The sequence below is a fragment of the Aptenodytes patagonicus genome, chromosome 1, assembly GCF_965638725.1.
Source record: "Aptenodytes patagonicus chromosome 1, bAptPat1.pri.cur, whole genome shotgun sequence".
NCBI classification, from domain to species: Eukaryota; Metazoa; Chordata; class Aves; order Sphenisciformes; family Spheniscidae; genus Aptenodytes; species Aptenodytes patagonicus.
The window spans coordinates 75,083,705-75,098,925 of record NC_134949.1 but is presented as its reverse complement, the minus strand read 5'-3'; the positions used below and the strand labels follow the sequence as shown (position 1 = coordinate 75,098,925).

General features: G+C 38.1%; 1 protein-coding gene across 22 annotated transcripts in view; it reads right to left on the bottom strand.

Moving 5' to 3' along the window:
* The window catches only part of SOX5 (SRY-box transcription factor 5), a 660,386-nt gene that overhangs the window by 222,323 nt on the left and 422,842 nt on the right, over positions 1-15,221 (bottom strand). For all 22 annotated transcript variants that reach the window (XM_076342769.1, XM_076342759.1, XM_076342734.1 and 19 more), the window contains one exon: positions 5,487-5,697. In XM_076342769.1, coding sequence (XP_076198884.1) covers positions 5,487-5,697 — 211 coding nt within the window. The remainder of the gene's footprint in view (positions 1-5,486; positions 5,698-15,221) is intronic.

The window sequence follows — 15,221 nt, the reverse complement described above, 5'->3', positions numbered from 1 at the left end:
TGTTACCTGCTTACTAAACACTTGAGATTAATTGTTCCTGCTCAGGAGACCTAAGGACTAGTAGATTGAAATTTTGGAGTAGGAACAATATTAAACACTATATATATACATAATTCTTGTGTGTGCATGTTTATATATATTTATGTCTACATATATATATCTAATACATGCACTTTATATATATCTGTGTACATGTATTTATATAAAATTCAAAGTATTCATTTAAACGGCCAAAGCAAACTGAGTTTCAGAGGTCCTTATTAAGAAGAACGAGCCATGCAGATGAATGAGTGTACCCACATGTGCACAAGCTCATATGCGCAGTCTCTGTGGTCAGGTAGATGCCCATACGATCCCTTTTATCCAGAATTCCTACAAATTATGTACAATAACATAGATCTGGCCTCAGAAGATACAGTATTTAAGTTTTAAAGATAAACAGACAGATACATAACCTGTTACAAACATATACTACCAAAATGGAAAAAAGAAGATTGATTCTTAATTAAAAGTTAGGAGATGTAAAAAGCTGGTGAGTACTCTGGCTTATTCTAAAAATAGGAGAGAATTTACTTGTTTGCCTATTTTTTTTCCAGAAGCCAAGCCATACGTGTAGAGGAAAGGCTACACAGATTTCAGAGATTTAATTTTCCACAAGCACAGGCCATAAATTAAAATACAGCAATCCAATCCCATTAATAGTGCAAGAAAAAGCTAAGTGGCTGCTTTGGTCTTTGCTTTCATGAACTTGTGTCAAGCTCAGTGACTTCAAAGAGATTTCCATTTCATTTCTGCAAATGAAGAGAACAGACAGACAGAGAGTCTCTGCCATCCTCTGATGCCTTAAGAAAACAGAAGAAAAACATGCCTGTATCTCATTCGCCTAATGATTTTAGCTGCAAAAGGAATCCCATGGTCGGCAGACGACCCTCAGGGCAAGGGCTTGAGGTCTGTCACAGTATATAAGGCTTCTCCAAACCCACTCCATTATCTTCATTATTGTATACCAGGAATAAAAGGGGACTGACTCCTCTTCTGAAGTTCAAGTTAGAAAGGACAGAATGTTTCATGTAAAATAACATTGTGTGACTTCAGTAATAGGTTTATGCCTTTGGGGGCCTAATACTAAAGCTGTATATAAGGATTTTCTGCAGAATTTGAGAGAAGAAAAATGAGCACTGTATTAGCAATGAGTAAAATTCCACAAGTTTTAGATTCACTGAAACACTCTGTTTCTGTGTCAGCATGACTCATTGTCAGTCACATACTTTCATACAGCAAGAGTAAAATGGCAAGTTTAGAGGGGGAAAAAAAAGAGCACGGAGCTTTAGAGGTAAGTATAAACCCCTATGAAAACCAAAACCATACACATATGCAAGGAGGAAAAGAGTGACAAGCTTTTGGAAACTTCTCAGGAATGAGCAGGTAGCATGGCTTCCTACAGGGGACATTAACCAAAGGCATACATACAACAAATCAACATGGAAACCATTTATATGAACAGTGACGCTTCCCTTGTCAGCACGTGTGGGTACATGTATGTGCTTACATATATGCATACATACATGCGTGCATTCGTGCACTCTGAGCAGTATGTTTCGTAACACTGTAAAAATCTTTGTCCTTTACTGACAAAATTTGCAAAGTATTAACTCTTATTTTCTAACAAACATAATTTAAGAAAACCATTTACCTTATATCGATAAAGTTTCTTAAAAACAGTCAGACCTGTTATCAATATTTTGGAATATCTCACTTGTTCTCAAAAACCATTTAAGAAAAGAGAAGTCCTTTCCCTGACTGATATGAGGTTTGGATCAAGACCTAAAGTTGTCTACCCAGCCCTTGTCTTTTTTCTGGTTTTGAAGAAACAGGCCATTTGAAAGAATGCTTCAAAAGCACATTTCCCACAGTAATTCAGAAGACAATTTCAAACAATAAAACCAGAGCAAACACAGCCCATTGTACAAGTTAAATAATATATAAACTTTTGAGTACATAGAGAAATAGGAATATGGCTCATATCTGGTCTTCGAAAGATTCAGAGGAAATTGATCTAATTAAACCTCAGCTACTGGTGCAAATGTTTCCCTTTCTTCCCAAAGAGAAATAAAGTATTATATTATTGTTTTGACATAATGCAGCAAAGCTTAACCAAGATTCTTGGTCTTCTCCTACAAAGCTCCACAAACTAGCAAGACTAAAAATTATTACTGAAATACACAGTGATCATGCATTGTTGAACTGTTACCTACATGTACTACCAAAGATTCCCACTTGTAACTTTTCTTATTCATGGGGAAATTAATTTGACCTGGATAGGCTGGAAGAGGGGGCTAACAAGAACCTGATGAAGTTCAACAAGGACAAGTGTAAGGTCTTGCACCTGGGAAAACATAATCCAGGAGTCCAGCACAGGCTGGGATCTACCTAGCTGGGGAGCAGCTCTGTGTAAAAGGACCTGGGACAAGGTCCTGTCTTGGTGGACAAGAAGCTCAATATGAGTGAACAGTGTCCTGCTGTGGCAAAGAAAGCCAACAGGATGCTGGGTTGCATCAACAAGGACATCACCAGCAGAGATAAAGAAGTCATTATCCCACTCTACTCAGCGCTTGTCAGGCCACACCTGGAATACTGCGTTCAGTTTTGGTCCCCGCTATGCAAAAATGATGCGGACAGGCTGGAGAGGGTCCAGAGAAGGGCCACAAAGATGATCAAAGGGCTGGGAAGCCTGCCTTATGAGGAAAGGCTGAGAGAACTGCGTTTGCTCAGCCTTGAGAAAAGAAGGCTTAGGGGAGACCTTATCACCATGTTCCATGTGGCTACAAAGAAGATGGAAACTCCCTTCTTACAAGGAGTCACATGGAGAAGACTACGGGTAATGGCTACAAGTTACTCCTGGGGAGATTTCGATTGGACACAAGAGGAAAATTTTTCGCAATGAGAACAATCAGCCATTGGAATAATCTCTCCAGGGAAGTGGTGGATTCCCCAACATTGGACACTTTTAAGGTTTAGCTGGACAGGGTGCTGGGCCATCTTGTCTAGACTGTGCTTTTGCCAAGAAAGGTTGGACCAGATGATCCTTGACGTCCCTTCCAACCTCATATCATAGAATAGAATAGTTTGGGTTGGAAGGGACCTCTGAAGGTCATCTAGTTCAACGCCCCTGCCGTGGGCAGGGACATCTTCAACCAGATCAGGTTGCTCAGAGCCCCGTCCAACCTGACCTTGAACGTTTCCAGGGATGGGACATCCACCACCTCTCTGGGCAACCTGTGCCAGTGTTTCACCACCCTCAGCGTAAAAAAATATATGCTAATTACATGACTAGCAACCAGTGATGACTGACAACTTTACCACTACATGAAGAAGACATGACAATAAGTAGATTTTCTGCTGGAGTTCAAACAGAGAAGACATTGTGCTTGCAGTAGTACATACTTCTTTTAGGGAAACAGATTCATATTTGTGAAGGATCTCTAAGAACAGTCTTGCCACCTGCACCCAGAAATATATATTTTTTAATTAGCCACTCTAAAAACAATCATGTTGGCTGAAGGGAAGGGGGAGGGAGACTTGTCAAAATGATGTATTTGTCCTTCACCACCTTTCAATGCTCTTATGCAAGTCTAATTTTCTTCCTAGCCAGCTCACCTCTCTGGCCTCCTTTTGTTTCATGTCCCATTTCCCATTCTCTTCTAACTTCTGAACTTTTGTTAGTTCGCTTTTAAGGAGAAAGGGGAAAAAAAAACCCTTTCCTATTCATTTTTTCCTGGATGGGGAGTAAGCAGAGACATGAATATGGCACCCTCATAATGATTTAACGAGGGCTTAATGAAATTTTCATCACAACCTGCTGTTCATTTTAATGGCCTTTGAAAGACAATAGAACAATGGCTAGAGGGAAGAAAAGATTTTCTGTTGCATGCATTTGCAAAGCCCAACATTCGCTTGCTCCCCCTCCTCTCTCTCCCAATCTCTTCACAAAGCTGTAGATCTTTTGTTTGTACTGTATATTTTCATTTTAGTAGAGCTGAGATAATGCACAGGCTCTGTAACCATTCTCATGTCTATCTGTGGCCTTTCCTTAATGGAGTCTGTGCAGTTTGTACAACCTCATACTCAACAGAGTATTTATACATTGCCCAGAACCCCCTGTTCTTTCCTTTCTCTTACATAAAAGTCTGGTCTGCTTCCCCCCCACCCCATACCATACACAGGAAAGATCTTTTCCATTCAAAGGCACAAGGTAGGTCATGGCACTGACCATTAAGGCAACGTAAATGCAGAATGAAATGCTATGATTATACGTAACATTCCAAAAAATGCTTAGACAAAGAATTTGTTTCCCAGCAGACCCTTACTGTGTGCTCCAGTCCAGAAAAGAAGACTAATTTACAATCCTGTCATGCTCATGTATGTGACAGTGCGACTGTGTTTGCATCCGTATTTTCATTCCAGTATGCAGGTCGTCCTAAAATTTTCTTGTACGTGCTGTCAATTCATGCTTCAACACTGAGGTGGGCTCTGAGGGCCATGCTTTTAAACATTTGAAATAGATTTCTACAACAGGATAGGGGGGTGTAAATGAAAATGAAGTCTTATTACTGCGCATTAGGGAATAAGGCTCAGTTCACACATCAACTGGCTCACAGTCCCCTGGAAATCTAGCTGTAAATATGCATGCTGGATACCTATGGAGAACATAGTGAGAACCTCACCTTCCAGTCAGGGGTTTAACTCTGCCCCAAATAGGCAGGAATTGAAAATCTTACTTAAAGGAAAGCTGTTCTGTGGCTTCTCAGAGGCGAGATGTTTGGTCTTAGTCTCAGCCCACAGAGCAGAAGTGGCATTGTCACTGACTGGACAGACAGTCTCAAAAGAAACTGATTCTCCAGAGATGATACCTATATGCCAAGGTTGAAACTTGCTGGCCAGATATAATGCAGAGAAAGCCTGTACTGTATCTGTTTGTATAGTACCTGCACTACAGATAAATAGAGGATGACATGATAGGACATGCTCCAGACAAAAGCTTTCATGAATTCCAAATTTAACTTCTTACCTTTCAAATAATGACATGCCTACTAAATAATTTCACAACATTGCTGATAACACTGCTTTTTGCTCTAGAAATGGGGGAGGGGGGAGCAGTGGTGTAAATGACCCCCAGGCTGTTAAAATTACAGTGTTCATTGTACCCATGTTGAGGAGGATTGCTGTGTCTATTGCAACTGTGACAAAAAGACCGTTATGTCAGACAAAGGCTCTCATTTGGGAAAAGCTAAAAATGTTAGCTGTAATAGGATATTGCTGAAATTTATCTCTAATGTAGACAAGAACTAGGAGCTCTTTACTTCGATTTTGCTAGCAAGAAAAAGCAAATGGAGCACAAAATGGGAAGATTAAAAAGTATACGTATCCAAAGAATCTGGAGAAAAGAAAAGAAAACAGAAAATTTTGGCCAGTTTCCCAGGCCTTACCTTCTGGCTCATTTTTGATGAGCTCTTCCATTTTTCTTTGCTTAAGGGTGTCTACAACATCCGCTAGGCTCCCTTTGCGCCTTTCAGGGGTTCCCAGAGCTGTGCTGGACAATGATTCTCCACTCTGACGCCCACCTTCTTCTGCCTTCAAGGGTGAGGTAGATGAGTTGTGCGGGGCAAATGAAGACATCACTTTATTGCCATCAACTTCCTGAAAGGGGAGAAAAATGAGATGAAACATTTCTTTTCTTAAAGAAGAAAAAAATAAAGATGGAAAGAAAGAACAATCCTTTGTTCTTTGAGTTCATTGCTGTTTGTACTTCTGTTGAAACCTTTAAAAAGGCATGCAATGCTTCAAAAACACCCAGAACAAAGCCTATCCGTAAAGCATAAACCAAGATTACAGGCTGAAGTGAACAAAGATCAGCTTGCAAGAGAGAAACATAAAATACAGTTTTTCCCTAATTGAGAAGAAGTGTTGTACTCATAGGTTTCCTAATAACAATGGTATTGATTACCTTTAAATGTTTGTTCTTTTACAGCTTTCTTTCGAAAAAATCTTCAATTTTTATTTTTACAAGGACCGTTAATTTCCTGACTTTATAAAGTACTTAATGCCGTGATGGCAAGTTGTTGTAAGAAATTAAATAGTAACCAAATATTAAATACCCTTTGCCACATGACTTATCTTAACTAACAGTTCAAGTAGTTCTCCCATCTATAAGGGATGAAGCAATTGTTTCCTGTTTTCTAATTCTCTTTCTATTCTCCTCTTCCATCTCATACCTTCATTTCTTGTAGAGACAATATTTTTCACAAAGGTGGTCCTAATGACTTTCACTGGTGGCACAATGGCAAAACTCTGTGACTTCCTGGAACATACACACAGTCCTCCTCAAGTGAGAGTCCATAGAGGTCTACTCATTAATTTTAATGGAAACCAAAACCGGTTCCAGCATCTTCAAAACTTGCCTTCATTAATGTCAGAGCCTTCTCCTCCACGCCTCCTCCAACATAAAACAATGTTCTCTGCATATATTCCTCTCCCCTTTTATACACACCTCTGAAAGCCTCTTTTTCCTCTGCTAACATATGCCATCTATACCTTGCAAAACTTAGGTCAATGTCTCCGAACACAGCCTGCTGCAGAGTACATATACTGCATAATATAACGCTGCTAACATGAACAGTTTTTATTTTGATCAGATTCTCCAGAGCTTTTTGTCTTTTTCATTATCCTATTTCCTTACATTTTTGTATTCCAGATGTTTAATGAATATTATTTCTAAAAAAGTCACTGAACCATCTTGTGATCTGAGTTACAGATTTGGTCGAAAAAATCTTAATAATTTTTAACTTGTTTTCATTTTATAGGGTATGAAAGCGACACATATACTGGTTTTAGTGATTTGTGTTATAATTTTATCTTTTTTTTCCTGAGTAATTTTTGGTGTCTTTGGTTTAATAAACCCCAATATTTCAGAAAAAAAATGTGTCTTTTCATAAATAGAACATAAATTGCTAAAAGTGATCTCAACAGAGTTTGAATAAAGCAACACGGAAGATATGAAGTAAAGAATGTATTTGTTTTCACAGACTACTTCGTTTTGGCAAAAAGATTACCTTTGGTTAAGAAAACTTTTAGTGCAAACAGTTTTGAGCAGCTTGAACGTGTTATACTAGTGAATAAATTCCCTAACAGAATGGGATTTAACTGAGATTACAATCTGGGCCATCGTATGCCCCAAAAGCCAAACCCAGTGATGTTAATGAGAGACTTTCTACTGACGTCAATGAGCTTTTGACCAAGCCCTAAAAAATTTTCCAACTCTAGTCAACAGAAATGCTCCTTTTTTTTTCTTGCAACTCCCTCCATTTTTGTTCTCCGCTTGGAAAATAACTATTTGCTAACACTGGACTTAAAAAATGAGTTGGAGCCAAATGTAATTTTTTTCACAAATACAGACCTGAATAAACTGTTTTTTAACACTAATCTAGACGAGCAAAATAGTTAACTTCATCATCAGTTCAGATTTTATCTGACATTCAAATGTATTATCACCAAGTGGTAATTTTTTTCCTACAAACAAGGTCAAAAGAGGAGATATCTTGAAAATTGCTTTCTTATTCACACTTTGAAGACAGATAAGCCAAATATCATCCTTGGTTACAGTTCTTAAATCCACCTAGACCATCAATTATGCATAGGAACAATATCTTTCCTAATTTTACCAGGAACTAGTTTCTTGTTTTTATTCCAAAGTGGGCCCCAAAGACACTCACTTGTGTTTCTGTGTATGTCACACATTGGTCACAGACACAGAGTACTTGCAACAGCTGCCTAAACCTCAGGAATCATCATTGCTGCTTCCATGTACATTTTGGGTAGAGGCAAGTGTTTTTATATATATAAATATATTCTGAGTATACAAGTTTGTTATAAGAGAAGAAGCATAAGAACACAAGATTGAATGATATGTAAGGTAATAACAAGGTGATTTTCAAAATCACAAATTGCTTGGTGTTCAAATGGAACCCACAACTATTTTCAAAACTATTACAATTTCCCTGCCCCTTTTTCTGGGGAAAGGAAGTGTGTGTGAGGGGGAGAGGACAAGAGAGTAGTTTGTGGGTAAAGCATCATGAAAGGACTCTGGATACTCAATTTGGATTCAATCCAGATACTCAATCTGGATTCTTTGTTCTTTTACATGTTCTGCATAACCATAGAAAAAGTCACCTTTGTTTCTGCATTTCTGTTTCCTACCTGTAAAACAGGCACAAAAGAAGTAATTTCTTATATTGGAGAGGTCTTGGAATGATAAACTCATTAATAACACAGAGACACCCTGATACTACAATGTTGGCTGAAAGCATTTATATGGTACCACAGTTAAGACGACTTCATAGCCAGACAAAAGGAAAGGGAAGTGTTCTATACAGATTTTTTTTTTTGAGAGATGAATTATATATTAAAATATACATCTAAGTAATCATCCCCAAAACAAAATGTTTCCTTAGACTGCTCTTGTTATGTGTGCATGTATGCAGTGTTTGCATATCACATACATGGGCTATTTATACACTTGTGGGGTTTAAGATACACTCCACTTAATCAAAACACATATACAGTAGGGGAACAGCTGCAATCACATCTCAGTGGGCTAAATTACAGTACACCAGTGAATTATTCATTCAAAAAGATCTGTAGCAATCACACATCCATTGCGTGATTTGCAATCTAAGAGGAATCCTCTCCTTTCCATACCAGCGGATGAGCGCACACATCAGCTACTGCTGTTGATGAGAGTTCTACATACATCCTCTAGCGCACCAGCTCGAGAATCTGCCTTCCACGTTTGTCCGTGATCTTTTTAGTCTGTCATTCAGAACAACAACCTGAAATGCTCAACTGTTATCTTGGCTTTCGCTTTACATCCCTCTGTTTTATTTTGCTCTTTCTTTTGTCATTACTGGGGAAAGTGAAAAAGAACTTTCAATGGTTCTGGATTTTTACTCTAACCATGTAAAAAGAAAGGATACTTCCACATAAAACCTACTCATGTCAATGGTTGTATAGAGCTAAAAAACTTTTAGCAAAGAAACTCCTCTGATACTATGTACGAGAGTTTAACTATTCCCCTGAAAACACCCAGAGAAATCCTTAATGGCAAGAAAGATATGTCAGCAACAGTTTAAAACTAATCCCCTGAGAAGGAAGTTCCCTCCCAACGAGTGAGATTTAGCAGGTTCCTTTTTTGAAAGGACAAATTCACATGACTTTTTTTAGTTAACTGAGAGAAAAGCAACAACACTGAAGCATGGTATTAAAGAACCTAAATATCTACTACTGACATTTTAAAATGAAGTCCATCAAGCCACACATAAGACCTATCCCTCAGTCACCAAAACAGTGGAAAAAGAGACACTCTTTTACCGGAGAACAGTCTCTCTCAGCTACATAGCCATTTCACCTGTTCAAGTTTGATTACATTCCAGCCTCTGGCACTGTTAATCCTGGTAACAGTTTTATGCAGTTAGCAGCTGCGTCATGGATGGGGCTCTATTGTTCGTTTGCACTGCGAATTGCTCTGCTAATGTGTGCTGGCACAACATTCCATCGAACTCTGAGCTGGGATTGTACTCACCAACACCTGATGCTGCTGCTTCTTGCTTTTCCCACTTCGGAAAGGCAGACAAGGACCTACAGAGATCCTGCTGAATCAAACACCCTAGGCCCTTCTTTCCCCCACAACAACAGCAACAAAAAAAGGACTGGCCCACGTTTTGCGTCTTCTGCTTCTGTTCCAAGCTAGAATCCACAAGTAGATTTGTTCACTTACAAGAAAGTTGCCTCTATATTGCCAAACAGCTTTCCACCTATGGAGGAAATACCTCTTCCAAGGTTTAATGATAAAACAGGCTTCTGCCCTTTCAGGATGAGGTCAATAATCTTCCTTTGTTAATCTTGGGCAAGCTTTACTTAATCTAGCCCCCTTGTCACCTTTGTGATTGACAGGAAAAGTCATGTCACTGGACAATGGACTTATCCTCACTGAGCAATATCTTTTTTAAAGATTACACAATGTTACCCTTGCTCTCATAAAAAGCGCAAACATTTTGCTGTTAAAAGAAACTATTCATTCCAACTGTATCTTTCAAATTGTCTCTCTCCACTTCCAGGGTCCAACCGAGGCCTATTTCAGTTCTACAGAGGGACAGTGAAACACTTAATGAAAAGAAACAGGTTGTACTTGGTGAGATTTCCAAAACATCTCTTAGTGCTCTGAATAGATCTCATCTTCTCCTTCCTCATCTAAAGATGCACATTATTCCTATCTGCAGTTAAACTCAGACAGAAAACTGTTTCTGTGACATTAAAATTTTGTCCCAAACCAACCAATAATCGAAGCAGAAGAAAACTCAGAACTAAGTCGAAACTGTTAATTATCACCATATGGTATGCAAGGAGGCTGCATCTGCAGCACAATAAATTACTATGAGAATCAAGCTTCTGGCTTTGCAGCCAAAAACACCTGTAATAAAATATTTGTGTCTTTAAAACAAGCACTGATACTGTCTGATTTTAAGAAGCCCGTGATCCTAAAAGCAACCCAACAGGTTCTTTTGTCAAAGCTGGAATTTTGCCCATACTTTGCTCTTTTAGAATGTGTAAAGAATATACGAAAGCAAATTTTTTGCTCTACTTTCTACATTAGACATGTAGGCCTATCTATTTTATAGTCTCCATAGTGACCAGGAAGCTGGTAACAGTATGACATCAGAGATAATCAGAAAACAGAATACTTCACACTTCTGAAGACAAACGATTCTTAAGCAGTTTAGTACTGTTTGCTATTTATTTTACCTAATAAACTTTTGGGAAATGAATATCTATGTTTAAGATTCAACAGCATAGATACTCCAAGTGAAAATCTGAAAGCTACAAAAACACTCCCAACGCTCACCAGAGATCCACCAGCAACTATGAGAAAAACCAAACTTGACATTTCAAGTATTTTTTTAAGGTTTAAAAGAAACAAAACATACACACAATATTCACAAAGCAAGAATGATGTTTTATTTTTTTCTTAACCTTTCATTTACAATCTTTGCCTTAATTAATGTAATTAACTTACTTTAGGAGCATCAGTGCCATCAGCTTTCAATGGGAACTGTATCTTCAAATCACTTAAGTGATTTAGAAAATTCCTTCTACATTCTATGTCATAGGGGCTGTAGGGCAGATATTACCATAAACCTGTATGGTTTATGGTGGCTGTCAACCTGGCACCTTCGGGAAGATGAAATACATATTCCACAAGGCTTCCCAGTAGATATCGTTCTTTTTACACGTTAGAATTTCTTTGCTTCTATCTTACATTTAAATAGGTTTCCTTCAAGGAGCAAAGCTGTTCATCAGTGGTGGAAAGGAATGATCCTAAGGAGATTTAAAAGAAACAGTGGAGGATACAGTGAGAAAAAGGGAGACTATGTAAAAGGGCATAGAGGTAAAGAAAAGTGGAAGAGGATAAATACACCATTAGGAAGTAAGAACTGACAAGAACACGTAATCCAAGGAGGGATAAAAGAGATGTTGAAGGGTATCACATAAACAAACTCAGAAAGATGTATATCGACAGGCTATGGTTCTGCAAAACAACAGCTATTCTTACACAGATTTTTTTTCTAGGACTGTGGGTTTAATGATGACAAGGTACTGAAATGTAATGGAGAGTAAAGAAGTTGATGAATGGATCTGAAGAGTCAGCTAAAGAGGTCATCATGGCAGAGAAGTAAGAATTTTGCCTAAATTAGGTGAACTAAAGACAGTAAATAGAGATGCACATTTTTTTGTTTTTCCTATGATCATGCTACAGTCAAGCGAAATAGATTCAAGTCAAATTTTGTTTTGGCTTTGCTAAGATGATGTATTTAGGACTCCATGACCCATATTTTGGATGTATTACCAATTATCAGACTTACAGAATCCTGATCATATCTAGCTGTCCCTCTAAAATGTTAATACTTTGCTTGGTACTGGAATTTTTTCTTTAATTTTTTTTTTGGCAATCATTACTATCTCTTGTCCTTCAGGTTGTATTTATTTGACATCAAGTGCTGTATCTAATTAATGACCTCTTTTTGACAAAGCAGAATATATACTGGCAGAGGTTTCAATGGGAAGAGTAACAGGTATTTCCAATGTTTGACGTCCATGAACCTGGTTGAAAATTATTTGAAGCTCAAAAAGAAGACCATCTGCTCTGTGAACTCTGCTACATAAGACACTTTCCTTTCTTCTACCTTTTTCCTCCATATGTAAAACTGAGACAATAATAAATATTTCCTGCAGCTTAGGGCATTTTATATAATTGATGTAAAAAGCCTAGAGATTATTGGACAAAAGCCTCATGGCGGTTGTATTTTCATTTTTATTGATGCAATAAATACTCAGCTCTTACATTACTCTGTGGTGCACTACAGCCCAATCATCTGAAACCGGAAACGGGGAACTCTCCCATATATCAAGCGCCCTCCCCCCCCAGCATCTGACAGTGACACTGAAGTGTACTTTGATTTTTTCCAAATACCATGATACTCAGACTGCTGCCATAACTGCATGAGCAAGAGAAAATTTCAAGCATTTCCAACGTTTGGAGATGAGTTGTAAGAAACTGTTTAGTTGCATTCACACAAAAGGAATATCTTACAATCCATTTTGCATTGATTTCTAGCTTTATCCTCTGTGATTTACAGAACATAGAAGCAGATTTTTCAAGGATTTAAAGTATCTAAGGATATAAGGAGGTGCCTAGTGGGATTTTTGAAAATGCACAACAACAATATATGTTAATTTAATTCCCACTGATTTCATTATAGGTCCCTGAAAATATAGAGTTGGAACCAGCACAGTGCAACTGGCTGACTCTCTGCGCTTCTTCAACAGACCATTATCAGACTACCTACAGTACAGAGCACAATCTGATAACCCATGCTTTAAGACAAACATTTCTTCTCCTCTGGCTGTTCTGCATTCCAGCCCATCCCCAAACATACAGGACAAGTTTAGTATTTCTTACTGCTCATCCCACCATTTCTACTTGATTTATTACAAATCAAAGAATTATATGCAAACTGTGGATCTGATTGTAGTAAAAAATATATGAGAAAATGCTGTGAGTGAAATTTTAGAACCTTTTTATATTGGATGTCTAACAGGGTTTTTTAAAAATTATTTTCTTTTGTGCTACAGATTTTGGTTTTATTTTTAGCCCACTTCTTTGTCCCATTTCTTGCAATGAAGTGTTCCTCCATATATAAAAGTAAATTGCAAATCTTTCTACGGAATATAGATATTAAATATAGTAAAATAGTAACAACTACTTTGTATTGGGTAAATGTGACATAATTCCTGACACCCATCCTCAGACCAGATCTCTCCTACTGCTTCTTTCTCCAGCAAAACCCATTTTAAGAATGTAATACAGGATTACAACTATTTGCTCTCAAAATACTTAACAAACAAATCTGGCATTTTGAGAACTCCTAATATGTTAGCTATAACCTGCAAAAACAAAGAACATGTTGTACTATAACAGCCTTGTTATCTTCATGCTAGTAATCTTCATGCTTAAAAATAATAAATAAAACTCTGCAAAAGCACTTTTAAGACTTTTATGATCTCTTCCCTGGGGGACTAAAGATCACCCTTAAGACCTTGCTAAACAAAAAATAAGACTACTTATCAAAACAGCTTGGTAGAGTCTTCAGCATACATTAAATCCTTCTAATAGTTTGGAAATCATGCAGTATAAAACGATTATCTCTGTAAAAATACAAGCATACTAACCACATACAACAACTCCGGTATTGTGTTATAAAACTTATGTTAAGTGTCAAAAACAGTTTCATCACCAGCTTTCTTACTATGAAACAAACCCATTGTCTGTGCTAACTCCTTGAGAGAACAGGAGAGGACCGTCTGAACAGAATTTAGTGATATAATAAAAGGAATGCCAAAGGCTAGCAATGGCTCCAGGGCTGTTCCCAGCTACCCAGCTTTCATATTACGATTCACCACAGTTTTCAGATGGGAAAGGGATGTAAGATCACCTCGTCTGTTCTCTGGTAGCCTACAGAAAATCGTACCACATAGACATACTTCACCTCATTCTTTGGGTGGCTAAGAGGAGAGTGGAGTAAAGAACTCTGCTCACAAGCCACATACGATTTGGCCAAATCTGCATCCTCTGTGTTGAGGACAATTTGGAGGATAACTTGTCTGGAGAGAACAACCCTCCAAACTGGGGAACAAAAAAAAAGAGAAAATAACCTGCACCCATAAGGGCCTGTGCTCATGTTTGTACTTCTCCCAAGACAGTGTGATTCTGCCACGTACCTAAAGCAGGTGTGTAACAAAAGGGCGCACAGCCCCCTGGTGTGGTCCCGGTTGTTTCATTTAGATTAGCAAAATTTCTCAAACAGACAGTGGGGTTCCCCATCCCACTATGAATATTCTACACAGTTAAAAAACCCTCACTGCTCTGAAACACTGCCTCATATTTGCTTCCTTTCAGCCTAAACCTCTTGTTAATACAGCTGCTTCTTCCAGCGCTCTGGACTATTCCTCTTCCATGTTAGAGCTTGTACCATCCACACCTTTTTGGACAGTTAGCATATATTTACTTCGTTATTACTGGCCCATATTTAGCCTTTCCTCTTTCAGTCTTCCCTCACAAATCAGCTCCTACAACTCTTTAATCATTTGTTGCTTGCATCTGAAATCCCTCCAATTTGCTGACTTCTCTAACGTGGCCAGAATTGAACACATTATTTCACATGCAATCTTAGCAAAGTTATGAGGAGAAGGACAATTACCTCCTTGTTACCGCCTTTTTTGCTGCCTTGCTGCATGACTAGCTCGTATCTAATTTGTTTTAACACACCTAAATCTTTTTCAGCATTACTGTTTTCCCCATTGTTACTCCCATTGATTATCTGTGTTTCGGATTACTTTATCCAGCTGTATCAGTTTGTAATTTTACATTTGATTATTCCCTGCCATGCAGTCTCCCCTTGATTCCTTTGATATTACAGTTCTATTCTCCCTGGTGCACCACTGGCAGCTTTAATGAGTGTATTGTAATTTACTTGTTCAAACTTCTATAACAATGTATTTACGTCTCCGTATTTCTAAAATGTCACTACATGCGCTCACTGTCCTATGAAACC